We start from the raw sequence: 13,226 nt of genomic DNA on the forward strand, positions 1-13,226 counted from the left end.
GTGTTTTGAACCTAGGTTCAGCTAATCATTGCATCTGTTGCTTCTATTTACCTGCATTCTAATGTTTTCAAGTATTGTATAATGATGTGATAGTGTAGGCTCAATTCTTGAGTAATGGGCTTGCCAAGGAAAGAATTGGATGATGGCAATGGAGATAATTCTGCTTATTTAATGGAGAAATGGTGATTAAAAAAGAGCATGCTTGATTTTTTTTTACCACAACTGGTGGGGAAAGAAATTAAAATTGAAAAACTTCTTAGCTGCTGGATTGATGTTGGGCACATCCATAATTAGGAAGTTCAAAAGGGAAACTGAGAGAACAACTGACTTAAAACATCCATGGGAACCTAACTGGGGTGGTGCGGAGGGGCTGGTTTGCCGTGCTCAATAAGGCAAACTGGAACAGCCTTGATTTTTGAAGTGATTTGCAGCATGCCGTTGTCAGTAAACTTTAAATTAAGAAAATCAGCCTCTAGTCTGCAGTAAGTATCAATTAGATGAAAGATTAAAACTTGCCTTTATGAAGTCACTCCTGGGCAGAACAGCATATTTTCAGTGTAAAGTGCTTATCCACTTGTGTGATTTGGAAGAAATAATTATAGTTCTGCTTTGAGCATTCTCTTTTCACTCCATCAGAAGGCTGCTTCAGTCCAGCAATTTAAGTTGATCAATATTCAGGTATTGGGGTAGTACAGTCATAGATGCCAATTCCAGATCCATCAGCAGTTTAAAAATTCTTTATTGGTTACATCATAAAGCCGACAGTAATTGCCACGGATGTGCTGTAGGTTTGACCACAATCTTGCTGTTTTTTCTGGTGTTAACTATTTACAGGTGACAAATGCTTTGAATTCCTTGCAGAATCACCTTCAAGGACAACTGTTTTTGTATTTATAAAAAAAAAAAGTATGTTTGCAAAATAAAACAGCAAAGTGGCCTTGTCTCGTTTTAGAAATAGTAATTGATTAAAATAGTTTTAGGCTCTACATCACCTTTTGGAAAGTGTACTTCCTGTAAAAGTGACAGTAAAGTAGATTTCATTTACTTCATATTTTAAAAAATGTTTTTCATTTGCTTTGTAGAAAAGACTGCAGTAAAGAGAAGAAAGCAGAACTTATGCAAGAATTGCAGAAGCTAGTCCACGGGAACATTAAAGATGTATGGCTTTTTTTCCAGTTGTGTGTTCTACCTTTCATTATTATGCTTTGGTTAGGTAGACATCATATATGCACAACACTCTAGATATATCACACTGTTTAATACAGAGTTCTGTATCACACTAAATACTAGAATGTTTGCAACTTCTTAACTGTAGCCTGACCTGCAAATCACATCAGTATTCATTTCAAAAATGTAGACTAATTACACCTTGTAGCCTAAAAGAGACTCTCACCTACACTTCATCAGCAGAATAATACATTGTTTTACATTGTATAATGTTCCTGTCATTAAAAAATGGCTTAACGATGAGTGGTGCCATGGGGAGTTCTGCACTTCTTGAACGTGTGCATCACATTTTGGGTGTAATACTTACATATGCCAAATGTTGAAAATAAAGAGAAGGAAGAAGCTGCTTTTTATTATCCTGCCTTGGAACAGGAAGTTTATAGTCTGCCAAACTTCTCTCTTCAGATAGCAAGTAAGTTCTGACTTCAGGTTGTTTTTACATTGAGCAAATAGACTTTGTGGCCTTAAAGGAATATTAAACACTGCTCCATGTTAGCATTCTACAATACAGTGTATCATCTGACTTAACTGTGAGCGATGTCACAGGAATCCCATCGGGACATATGATTTCCAAGACATCTTTAAGCATTGGATTCTTGTGTTGACATAAAAATGCTATTGAAAGTGCAGTGTTGGCTGCCAGTCTTTAAGTCTTCCTGGGGGGGTTACCCTAAAAGTATCTCACTGAATCCATAATAATTCTTCAATAAACTAGAAATTCTAACATTTATGTGGCTAAAGAGATTGCAGGTTTTGTTACTAGCTTGAATTGTGATTTATCAACTATTTCCAGATTGCTTTTGCACATGATTCCGCCCGAGTTATCCAGTGTTACATTCAGTTTGGGGATGAACGGCAAAGGCAAGAGGCCTTTGAGGAATTGAAAGGTATTTTAAATATTTGTATGCTCTTCGTTACATTGAGGAAAGATGTTTTCTAAAATATTTCCCTTCGCTTGATACTGACTTGTATTTTGTTTCCAGGGCATTTGGTTAACTTGAGCAAATCCAAATACGGCAGGCATATTGTGAAAAAAATTCTAATGTATGGGTAAGTAGAATGTTTAGTGATCCTGGAGGCAATAATCCAGAACTTTGCATTTTACTATGTTTCTAACTTTTTTTTAGGACTTGTTTCTGGTGTTCTTCGGTTTTAATGCATCAAACTAAATCAACTGGTAAATTGTCCCTCAGACTTGATGACAGCTTTCCACTTGTTCACTAAAATTTTGTCAGGGTCATAATCTCAAGCAGTTACTTACTGGACCACTCTTGCCTAGGCTCCAACATGCTGCATTGTAGTGTAATGGGATGTGGGTCTGCACCTGTGATTTCTGAACAGCGAGTTCCTGGTTTCTATCATGTCAGCATGAGGCATTCCTTACTGGAGGCCAGGCACTTCCCATAGGAAACTTAAGAGGGAGAGTTCAATATAGGACCAGTAGTCCTCCTGAAGACTGTAAACCTGGTCTTATTGGCGTGCTTTTACTTGCTTTACGGATACTGGGATAACCCTCCTGCCTTCCAAAGCCATTCCTTGTCTCCTTTTGCTGGAGACTTAAGAAAGGGAGAGTAATCGGCATTGATTCCCAGCTCGAGTAAAGCCATGGGTCAATAGGAGGTAATCTTCAAGTGGCATCTGGGCTAGCAAAGAACATTTAACAAATTCTTGAGTGCAGTCAGATGAAGAAAGATAACTGTCGATCTCCTATTATAAATCTCAACCAAATCTTTATTGTTTTTATGCCAAATATTAAGTTTTACAATGTTAATTTTAATTAATTTTGAACAATAGTGGTAAGCTTTCCGAGTGCAAAGTTGTAAAAGAACATCCCTTGCTGCTGTGCAAATTATTACGGTGTCAGTCTAGATTTCATGTGGGATTTTCTTTTGCTAGAAATAAGCAACAAGTGGCAGAAGTAATTAAAAGTTTTAAGGGTGAAGTGAAAAAAATGTTACGACATTCAGAGGCATCAGCGATTGTGGAATATGCGTACAACGACAAAGCGATACTGGAACAGAGGAATATGCTAATAGAGGAACTATATGGAAACACGTTCATGATTTGCAAGGTAATTTTTTAATTTTTAACCCCTGTGCTGTTGGCCAGTCCAGAAAAAAAAATTCATGGTCCATGCCTTTTGTCAATTCTAACTTTTTGGCTTGCATACTGACACTGAAACAAACACTAACATTACTGTAATAAAACTGCTCGATGGCAGGAATAGTGGGTGCACAGACTCAAATAATCACGTAAGCTATTAACAAATTTTGAAATGCTTCTGATTACCGGTCCCCCTCTTTTTTTTTTCCCTATATACTTATTGTCATCTTCTAACTTGTTCTAATTTTTAACCAATTGTTCCTCCCCCTTCCTCAATCCAGATTTTTGTTTGAAATACTGTAGTTGAATATTTCCTTGTGTCTCACCACCCACTGTCAATTTTGTAGGTGTAACCCACATTAATCTAAACTGAATAAAAGATGGTCATAAAAACTGATCTAGTCAAGTTTAATTTTTACACGTCATGCTTGTATGGCTGTTGCAGGACAATGCAGACCAGTGATTAAGGATGGTTATTTATACCGCTGTCACGATTAGCAATGCTGCTTATTTTTGTACCACTAAAATCATTTACTGAGATTTGAAAAATGGTTCATTCACTGGTTGCTGATGCAATCAATGTAATGTCCAAAAGAGGCCCTGTTGAAAATGTCAGCATCAGTGTGCAAAAATGTATTGGCCCAGAAATTTGGGTCGGGGGCTTCCCGCGGGTATAAGCCCCCGACCTACACTTACCTAGCGCGCCGGCCATTGAGCTGTGGGCCCCCGTGGAATTCCGATCCTGGGCCTGCTCCAGCTGCCGGCGCGCAGTGCTTGCGTATCCCAGGGGTGCAGTTTGTTCGATGCGTCCCCTGGGATCACGTGGGCCATGGGGAGCCAATCGGAGCAAGGAATGCTCCATTCATAAGTTTGACAGGAAGAGCTATCAAAACTTATAAATACTACGGCCCCAAAACATCACTAAATCTTCAAATAATTTTTTTTTTTAAACACCACATTTTTTAAATAAACTATAAATTATATGAAATAACTTTTAAACAATAATTTCAATTTTTGAAAAAAATAATTTTATTTTCTAACGGGGCTAAAAATAAACTTACCTTGCTTTAAAGTATTTAAAAATAATAAACCTGTGGAAAAATGTTTTAATTTTAATTAATTCACCACTTGTAAAAAGCAGGCCTTACGCCTGCTTTTTAAATGTGTAAATTCTACAGACTTACCCTCCCGGGAAAACCTGTTTAAATTAAAAAAAACTAAGTTTGATGCGCACGCGCAGCCTCTCCTGCGCACGCGTTCGAACTCGGAACCCCTTTCAGGAGAACGGAAGTGCCGGTTTCCAGTGCATGCAGGAAACCGGCACTTCCATTGGGCCTACGGGTGAGTACCCCGTGCGCACTCACCCGTGGAGACCCGAAGTTCTGGGCCATTATATTTTTGTTTTCTCCTTAGTTCTTTGGATGAGTACTTGACCTTTCTTCAGTTGCTGCTTTTTGTGCATTATTTCTACCAAATCACTGAATTTTCTCTTTTTTATTCTAGTGTTCAGAATACTAATACCGTGAATTATTTAAATATTAGTGATAGCACTAACAATATTAAACTTTACACATTGATGCATGTAAAAATGCTAACTTTAATGTTATGCATTTGGGAATGTGATAAACTCCTTATGCAAATCTTTTATGCTACAGCTTCCACCATAAAATTGTGGTAGGGAATTTCACCCATCCAAGGAACTATTGCTTTGACTTCACTATCAACAAGAAGTCTAATAGAGCAGCAAAAAAAAAATTCCTTACTTCACAGGCAAGGCCAGCATTTATTGCCCATCCTAATTGCCCCTTAACTGAATGGCTTGTCATTTCAGAGGGCAGTTAAGAGTCAACCACATTGCTGTGGGTTTCGAGTCACATATAGGCCAGACCGGGTAAGGACGGCAGATTCCCTTCTCTAAAGGACATTAGTGAACCAGATGGGTTTTTACAGCAGTCTGGTAATTACTGACATTAGCTTTTTATTCCAGATTAATTAATTAATTTGAATTTAAATTCCCCACCTGCTGTGCTGGGATTTGAACCTCTGGATTTTAGTCCAGTAACATAACCACTATGCTATCGCTCCTATATACTGTAATATTGCAATTTTGATTTTGTTTTTAACAGATTGCGACTACTGTTGTACAACAATAAGTAGTAAATATAAATATTTTTCATCTAGTCCTAGACTGATATGTGCCCTGAAGATACTGATTGAGTGCATTAGAGAACCACTGTGACCTGGCTTTGTGCCCATAGTTCCCTATATATTGAGTTAATTTCATTGGTTCTGTTGGGGAGGCACTGAACAGGAAGGAGAAGGAAAATAGTTAACCTTTCTGTATAACTTTGTTTTAAAACCGATTTCTAAAAGATTTTTTTGGGTTGGTATTTGGAATGAATTGTAACATTGTTTTTGTTTACTAGTCTGTATTTTGTCCAACGTTGGACAAAGTTCTCGAGTCCAATCCTGATAAGCGAGAGGGAGTAATGGGAGAAATGAAAGAGATCCTCACTCCTATGGCACAGAAGTAAGAAAACTATTGGTGATTTATAAGTTATTACAGAAACAAGGGATTTGTCTCCAGTGTATTGCCAAACAAAAAAGTATCTCTGTATCCAGGATGTGAAACGACCTTCCGACACACATCCCTGTACATCAACCACCCAGTCCCCCCAAGTCCGACGTCAGGCAAAAAAAGGACTAGTCCATAAAGGTGTCCTCTGCCAAAAAATTCCCTTCAGCCCCTTCTAAACAATTAGGCAAGCCTGAGGAAGTTACCAGATCTAGTAATTGCTTTCCATAATTTACTCTTTCATTCCTTATGCTGTGATCACCTCATTTTGCAGAATTCTATTTAATGCCTTTCTTAACTAATGAGGAATTCTGTTCCAGAGCTAATTCACCCTTTGGGTGAAATAAATCTTCTGGCCAACCAACCTCATCTCTTTTTTTTTTAGTTGGCTCATGTGGCTCCTAATTTTATCCCAGCCTATCACCTCAAATACGCTGTCAAATGTATGATGCCTATATTAAGAACATAACAAGAAATAGGAGCAGAAGTAGGCCATTTGGCCCTTCGAGCCTGCTCTGCCATTCAGTAAGATCATGGCTGATCTTCTACCTCATCTCCACTTTCCTGCACTATCCCCATATCCCTTGATTCCTTTAATATTCAAAAATCTATCGATCTTTATCTTGAATGTACTCAATGACTTAGGCTCCACAGCCCTCTGGGGTAGAGAATTGCAAAGATTCACCACCCTCTGAGTGAAGAAATTTCTCCTCATCTCAGTCCCAAATGGCCAACCCATTATTCTGAGACTGTGACCCCTGGTTCTAGACATCCCAGCCAGGGGAAACATCCTCCCTGCATCTACCCTGTCGAGCCCTGTAAGAATTTTGTATGTTTCAATGGAATCACCTCTCATTCATCTAAACTCCAGAGAATATAGGCCGAGTCTACTCAATCTCTCCCCATAAGACAATTCCAGGAATCAGTCTGGTGAGCCTTCGTTGCACTCCCTCTATGGCAAGTATATCCTTCCTTAGGTAAGGAGACCAAAACTGTACACAATACTCCAGGTGTGGTCTCACCAGAGCCCTATATAATTGCAGAATGACGTCTTTACTCTTATACTCAAATCCTTTTGTAATAAAGGCCAACATACTATTTGCTTTCCTAATTTGCTGTACCTGCATGTTAACTTTGTGATTCGTGTACAAGGACACCCAGGTCCCTCTGAACACCAACATTTCCCAATCTCTCACCATTTTAAAAAATACCCTGCTTTTCTATTTTTCCTACCAAAGTGAATAACTTCACATTTCTGCACATTATATTCCATTTGCCATATTATTGCCCACTCACTTAGCCTGCCTATATCCCCTTGAAGCCTCCTTGCATCCTCCTCACAACTTGCATTCCCACCCAGCTTTGTATCATCAACAAACTTGGATATTTTACATTTGATCCCCTCATCCAAATCATTGATGTAGATTAATAACTGAGGCCCAAGCACTGATCCTTGCAGTACCCCACTAGTTATAGCCTGCCAACCTGAAAATGACCCATTTATTCCTACTCTCTGTTTTCTGTCCGTTAACCAATCCTCAATCCATGCTAGTATATTACCCCCAATCCCATGAGCCCTAATTTTATTTAATAACCTCTTGTGTTGCACCTTAGCAAATGCCTTCTGAAAATCCAAATACACCACATCCACTGGTTCCCCCTTATCTATTCTGCTAGTTACAACCTCAAAAAACTCTTAACAGGTTCGTCAAACATGATTTCCCTTTCATAAATCCGTGTTGACTCTGCTCAATCCTATTATTATTTTCTAAGTGCCCTGTTACCACGTCCTTAATAATAGATTCTAGCATTTTCCCTACTATTGATGTCAGGCTAACTGGTCTATAGTTCCCTGTTTTCTCTCTCCTGCCTTTCTTAAATAGTAGGGTTACATATTAATCTCCCAAACTCCACCAAACATGAAGTCCAACTCGTTCAGAACTTTGTTGGCTACCCTGCACAAAGTACTGTTCACTTGCACCCCTTGTTACCTAGCTAACTTCATAAAAGAAATAGGAGCAGGAGTAGGCCATTCGACCCTTCGAGCCTGCTCCGCCATTCAATGAGATCATGGCTGATCTTCTGCCTCAACTCCATTCACTGGCCCTATTGCCGTATGCCTTGATGCCCTTACTGGTCAGAAATCTATCGACTTCTGTTTTGAATATACCCAATGACTGAGCCTCCACTGCCCTCTGGGGTAGAGAATTTCAAAGATTCACCACCCTCTGTGTGAAGAAATTTCTTCTCATCTCAGTCCTGGATGGCCTACCCTTTATCCTGAGGCTCTGGCCCCTGGTACTGGACTCCCCAGCCAAGGGAAACATTCTCCCAGCATCCACCCTATCAAGCCCTGTAATCATTTTGTATGCTTCAATGAGATCCCCTCTCATTCTTCTGAATTCAAGGGAATACAGGCCTAGTTTACGCAAATCTCTTCTCTTACGACAGTCCTGCCATCCCAGGAATCAATCTCGTGAACCTTCGTTGCACTCCCTCTATGGCAAGTATATCCTTTTCCTTATGTAAGGAGACCAAAATTGTACACAGTACTCCAGAATGGTCTCACCCAGACCCTATATAATTGGAGTAAGATGTCTTTACTCCTGTACACAAATCCTCTTGTAATGAAGGCTTGCATACCATTTCCCTTCCTAATGGCTTGCTGCACCTGCACATTCACTTTCAGTGACTCATGTACAAGGACACCCAGGTCCCTTTGAGCATCTGCATTCCCCAATCTTACACCATTTAGGAAATACTCTGCGTTTCTGTTTTTTCGACCAAAGTGGATAACTTCACATTTATCCACATTATATTCCATCTGCCATGTTCTCGTCCACTCACTGAGTCTGTCGAGATCCCCTTGAAGCCTTTTCACATCCTCTTCACAACTGACACTGCCACCTAGCTTTGTATCCTCAGCAAATTTGGAAATGTTACATTTAGTCCCCTCCTCCAAATCATTGATATAGATTGTGAATAGCTGGGGCCCAAGCACCGATCCTTGCGGTACCCCACCAGTCACAGCCTGCCATCCTGAAAAAGACCCATTTATCCCTACTCTTTGTTTTCTGTCTGTTAACCAATTCTCAAACCATGCTAGTATATTACCCCTAATTCCATGTGCCCTAACTTTGTTCACCAACCTCTTGTGTGGGACCTTATTGAAGGCCTTCTGAAAATCCAAATACACAACATCTACTGGTTCCCCTTTGTCTACTCCACTAGTTACATCCTCAAAGAACTCCAATAGGTTTGTTAAACAGGATTTCCCTTTCATAAATCCATGTTGACTCTGCCCAATCTTACTATTAGTTTCTAAGTGCCCGGTTATTGCATTCTTTATACTGTAATAGATTCCTGCATTTTCCCAACTACTGATGTGAGGCTAACAGGTCTGTAGTTCCCCGTTTTCTCTCTCCCTCCTTTCTTAAATAGCAGGGTTACATTTGCTATCCGCCAATCTGCAGGAACTGTTCCAGAATCTATAGAATTTTGGAAGATGACAACCAGTGCGTCCACTATCCCAATGGCCACCTCTTTCAAAACCCTAGGATGTAGGTCATCCGGTCCTTGGGATTTATTGTCTTTTAGTCCCATTAATTTTGCTAGTACTGTTTTTTTTACTAATAGTAATTTCTTTAAGTTCCTCATTCTTGCCACACCCTTGGTTGAGTTCATTCAATGACGCTAAGATAATACACACACACAAGCAAGGTTCCACTTAGTTTAATCCTTTAAGTAGGGTAAAATACTTCAACAAAACCAAACAAACATGATTCTGGGAAACAAGGTCTATCGTATACAGCGCTTTAAGTTCAAACCTACTTTTTATACCATTCTGAGCTACAAATTACTAATATAAATGTCCTTATCCACTTTTTGGTAGGAAAAATAGAAAAGCAGAATATTTTTTAAATGGAGAGAGATTGGGAAATGTTGGTAGTCAGAGAGACCTGGGTGTCCTTGTACACTAATCACTGAAAGTTAACATACAGTTACAGCAAGCAATTAGCAAAGCAAATAGTATGTTAGCCTTTATTACAAAAGGATTGGAGTATAAGAGTAAAGAAGTCTTAATGCAATTATATAGGGCCTTGGTGAGACTATACCTGGAGTACTGTGTGCAGTTTTGGACTCCTTGCCTAAGGAAGAATATACTTGGCTTGGAGGGAATGCAACAAAGGTTCATTAGACCGATTACTGGGATGGGGGGATTGTCCTATGAGGAGAGATTGAGTAGACTCGAGGTTAGAAGAATGAGGGGTGATTTCATTGAAACATATAAAATGTTTAAGATGCTTGACCGGGTAGATGCTGGGAGGTTGTTTCCCTTGGCTGGGGAGTCTAGAACTAGAGTCATAGTCATACAGCACAGAAAGAGGTCCATCGTGTCCGCGCCGGTCATCAAGCCCTGTCTATTCTAATCCCATTTTCCAGCACTTGGTTCGTAGCCTTGTATCCTATGGCGTTTCAAGTGCTCATCTAAATGCTTCTTGAATGTTGAGGGTTCCTGCCTCTACCACCCTTAGAGTTCCAGATTCCAATCACCCTCTGGGTGAAAAGGTTTTCCTCAAATCCCCTCTAAACCTCCTGCCCCTTATCTTGAAACTATGCCCCCTGGTTATTGACCCCTCTACTAAGGGGAAAAGTTCCTTTCCATCTACCCTATCTATGCCCCTCATAATTTTGTACACCTCAATCAGGTCCCCCCTGAGCCTTCTCTGCTCTAAGGAAAACAACCCCAGCCTGTCCAGTCTCTCTTCATAGCTGAAGCGCTCCAGCCCAGGTAACATCCTGGTGAATCTCCTCTGCATCCTCTCCAATGTAATCACATCCCTCCTATAGTGTGGGGACCAGAACTGCACACAGTGTTCCAGCTGTGGCCTAACTAACGTTTTGTACAGCTCAATCATAACCTCCCTGCTCTTATATTCTATGCCTCGGCTAATGAAGGCAAGTATTCCATATGCCTTTTTAACCACCTTTATCTACCAGTCCTGCTGCCTTCAGGGATCCATATACATGCACACCAAGGTCCCTCTGTCCTTCCTAGGGTCCTACCATTCATTCTGTATTCCCTTGCCTTGTTAGTCCTCCCAAAATGCATCACCACACTTTTCAGGGTTAAATTCCATTTGCCACTGTTCTGCCCATCTAACCAACCCATCTATATCGTCCTGTGGCCTGAGGCTTCCCCCCTCGCTATTTACCACTCCACCAATTTTCGTGTCATCTGCGAACTTACTGATCATACTTCCTACATTCATATCTAAATCATTAATGTATACTACAAACAGCAAAGGACCCAGCACCGATCCCTGCGGTACACCACCGGACACAAGCTTCCAGTCACAAAAACAACCTTTCGACCATCACCCTCTGCCTCCTGCCACTAAGCCAATTTTGGATCCAATGTGCCAAATTGCCCTGGATCCCATGGGCTCTTACCTTCTTGACCAGTCTCCCATGCAGGACTTTATCAAAAGCCTTACTGAAGTCCATGTAGACTACATCAACTGCACTACCCTTACCCCCTCTCAAAATTCAATCAAATTGGTTAGACATGATCTCCCCCTGACAAAGCCATGCTGACTATCCTTGATTAATCCTTGCCTCTCCAAGTGGAGACTAATCCTGCCCCTCAGAATTTTTTCTAGGGTCACAGTCTCAGAATAAGGGGTCAGCCATTTTAGGACTGAGATGAGAAATTTCTTCACGCCGAGGATGGTGAATCTTTGGAATTCTCTATCCCAGAGGGCTGTGGATGCTCAGTCGTTGAGTATATGCAAGACAGACATTGATAAATTTTTGGATATTAAGGGAGCCAAGGGATATGGAGATATTGAGGTAGAAATTCAGCCACGATCTTATTGAATGGCGGAGTAGGCTCGAAGGGCCAAATGGCCTACTCCTATTTCCTATGTTCTTAAGACATGCAACTACCTCTCTAAACTACAAGATGGTTATTTTTGTGATCGATGGGTAAAGTTATACTATTGATTGACATGGATGAGATGGCACCTCATAATGCTTTGTTTCATGTTCCCATAACATTTTGTCTTCCTCCTTCGAGGTCAATGGACCCACTTCACTAGACTTTCACACAGTACCATGTCATACCATCTAAGGGCCCTTTTCGTACTGGACGAGATAAGCTCACAGGTGCTTGTCTCTTTCTTGAGGCCCAGCTTGCATTCCAGAAGGGAGAGTAAAGCATGAGATTCTGTGTTCACTTCTGTTCTGCTTTTAAAAATACATTTAACCTTTTTCTTGCCCACATCTAATGCCCTGTCAGTATTTCCTTTGGCCCCTCTAGATTCCTCATTGGGCTCACTCTGCCCTACCCCTGCATTGCTACTCGTGCTTTCTGCTCTAATACCTATCATCTACTATGTGCACTTCCCTTTGCATCACCATTGGTGGCAGACTCTTGTCTGCCCACCCCCCAAAGCCCCTACATTCTGAACTCCCTTTTGTTAAACCTCACTCCACCTTCAGAAGCCTCCTTGCATCCCCTAATTTCTCTCCTCTTCCTGCTCGAGTCTGACCCCAAAATGTGAAGCACCTCGCTATGTTAAAGATGCAAGTTGTATAAACTCGCTGAGCCAATAGGGGAGCTGCTTTAAACGTACTTTGTTCTTTAAGCAGGGTTAACTGATGCAATGTTTATGGTACTTGTGTAATTCTTTTATTGGAGTAAGTTGCATTGCACACAATTATCAATCAAAATTAATAATATAAATGTAATTTAACCCATTTGGTCTCTCTGGTCATCTCTAGAGAGGCGGTAATAAAGCACACGTTGGTACACAAAGCATTTTTGGACTTCTTCACGCACTGCCCTGACAAAATGAGAATGGTAAATGATTTTTAAAAAGCTATTTAGTATCTAACCATTTAATTATTTAAAGGTTGTTTGCAATTTGTGTTTTACTAATCTATTTAGGAAGAGATTCATAACTTGCTATTTTTATAACATTCTAGTTGGTAGATCTAAACCTTGCTATGTTCTGTATTGTTGTACATTTGTATTGTTAAATTTGTTCATTAGACCCTTAGTTTAATTCTTTTGCAAATAAAATATAATTTTGGATTGAGTTGGGCCAGCAGTAATAACTAACTTATTTGAGTATGTAGCTGGGAAGATACTTTAATGTCCCCATTAATCAATTACAATGGCCCATTTCGTTATTATTGTCAAGGACTACAGTTAATTAAAAATTTTAATTGAACCTGTGAATATTCACTCAAAAGGTATTAGTTAATGTCCAGAATCAAGTGAAGCACCTTGTTCTGTTAAAGATTCTATGCAAAT

The 13,226-nt window shown here is 40.1% G+C and overlaps 1 protein-coding gene across 3 annotated transcripts in view; it reads left to right on the plus strand.

The window, feature by feature from the left end:
• pum3 (pumilio RNA-binding family member 3) overlaps positions 1-13,226 on the plus strand; it is a 45,244-nt gene that overhangs the window by 15,680 nt on the left and 16,338 nt on the right. For all 3 annotated transcript variants that reach the window (XM_085984195.1, XM_085984206.1, XM_085984200.1), the window contains exons 7-12: positions 1,083-1,158; positions 2,021-2,114; positions 2,211-2,277; positions 3,124-3,298; positions 5,757-5,860; positions 12,692-12,770. In XM_085984195.1, coding sequence (XP_085840321.1) covers positions 1,083-1,158; positions 2,021-2,114; positions 2,211-2,277; positions 3,124-3,298; positions 5,757-5,860; positions 12,692-12,770 — 595 coding nt within the window. The remainder of the gene's footprint in view (positions 1-1,082; positions 1,159-2,020; positions 2,115-2,210; positions 2,278-3,123; positions 3,299-5,756; positions 5,861-12,691; positions 12,771-13,226) is intronic.

This window comes from Somniosus microcephalus, chromosome 1, assembly GCF_052327205.1.
Source record: "Somniosus microcephalus isolate GS21.2 chromosome 1, FLI_Smic_1.0, whole genome shotgun sequence".
NCBI classification, from domain to species: domain Eukaryota; kingdom Metazoa; phylum Chordata; class Chondrichthyes; order Squaliformes; family Somniosidae; genus Somniosus; species Somniosus microcephalus.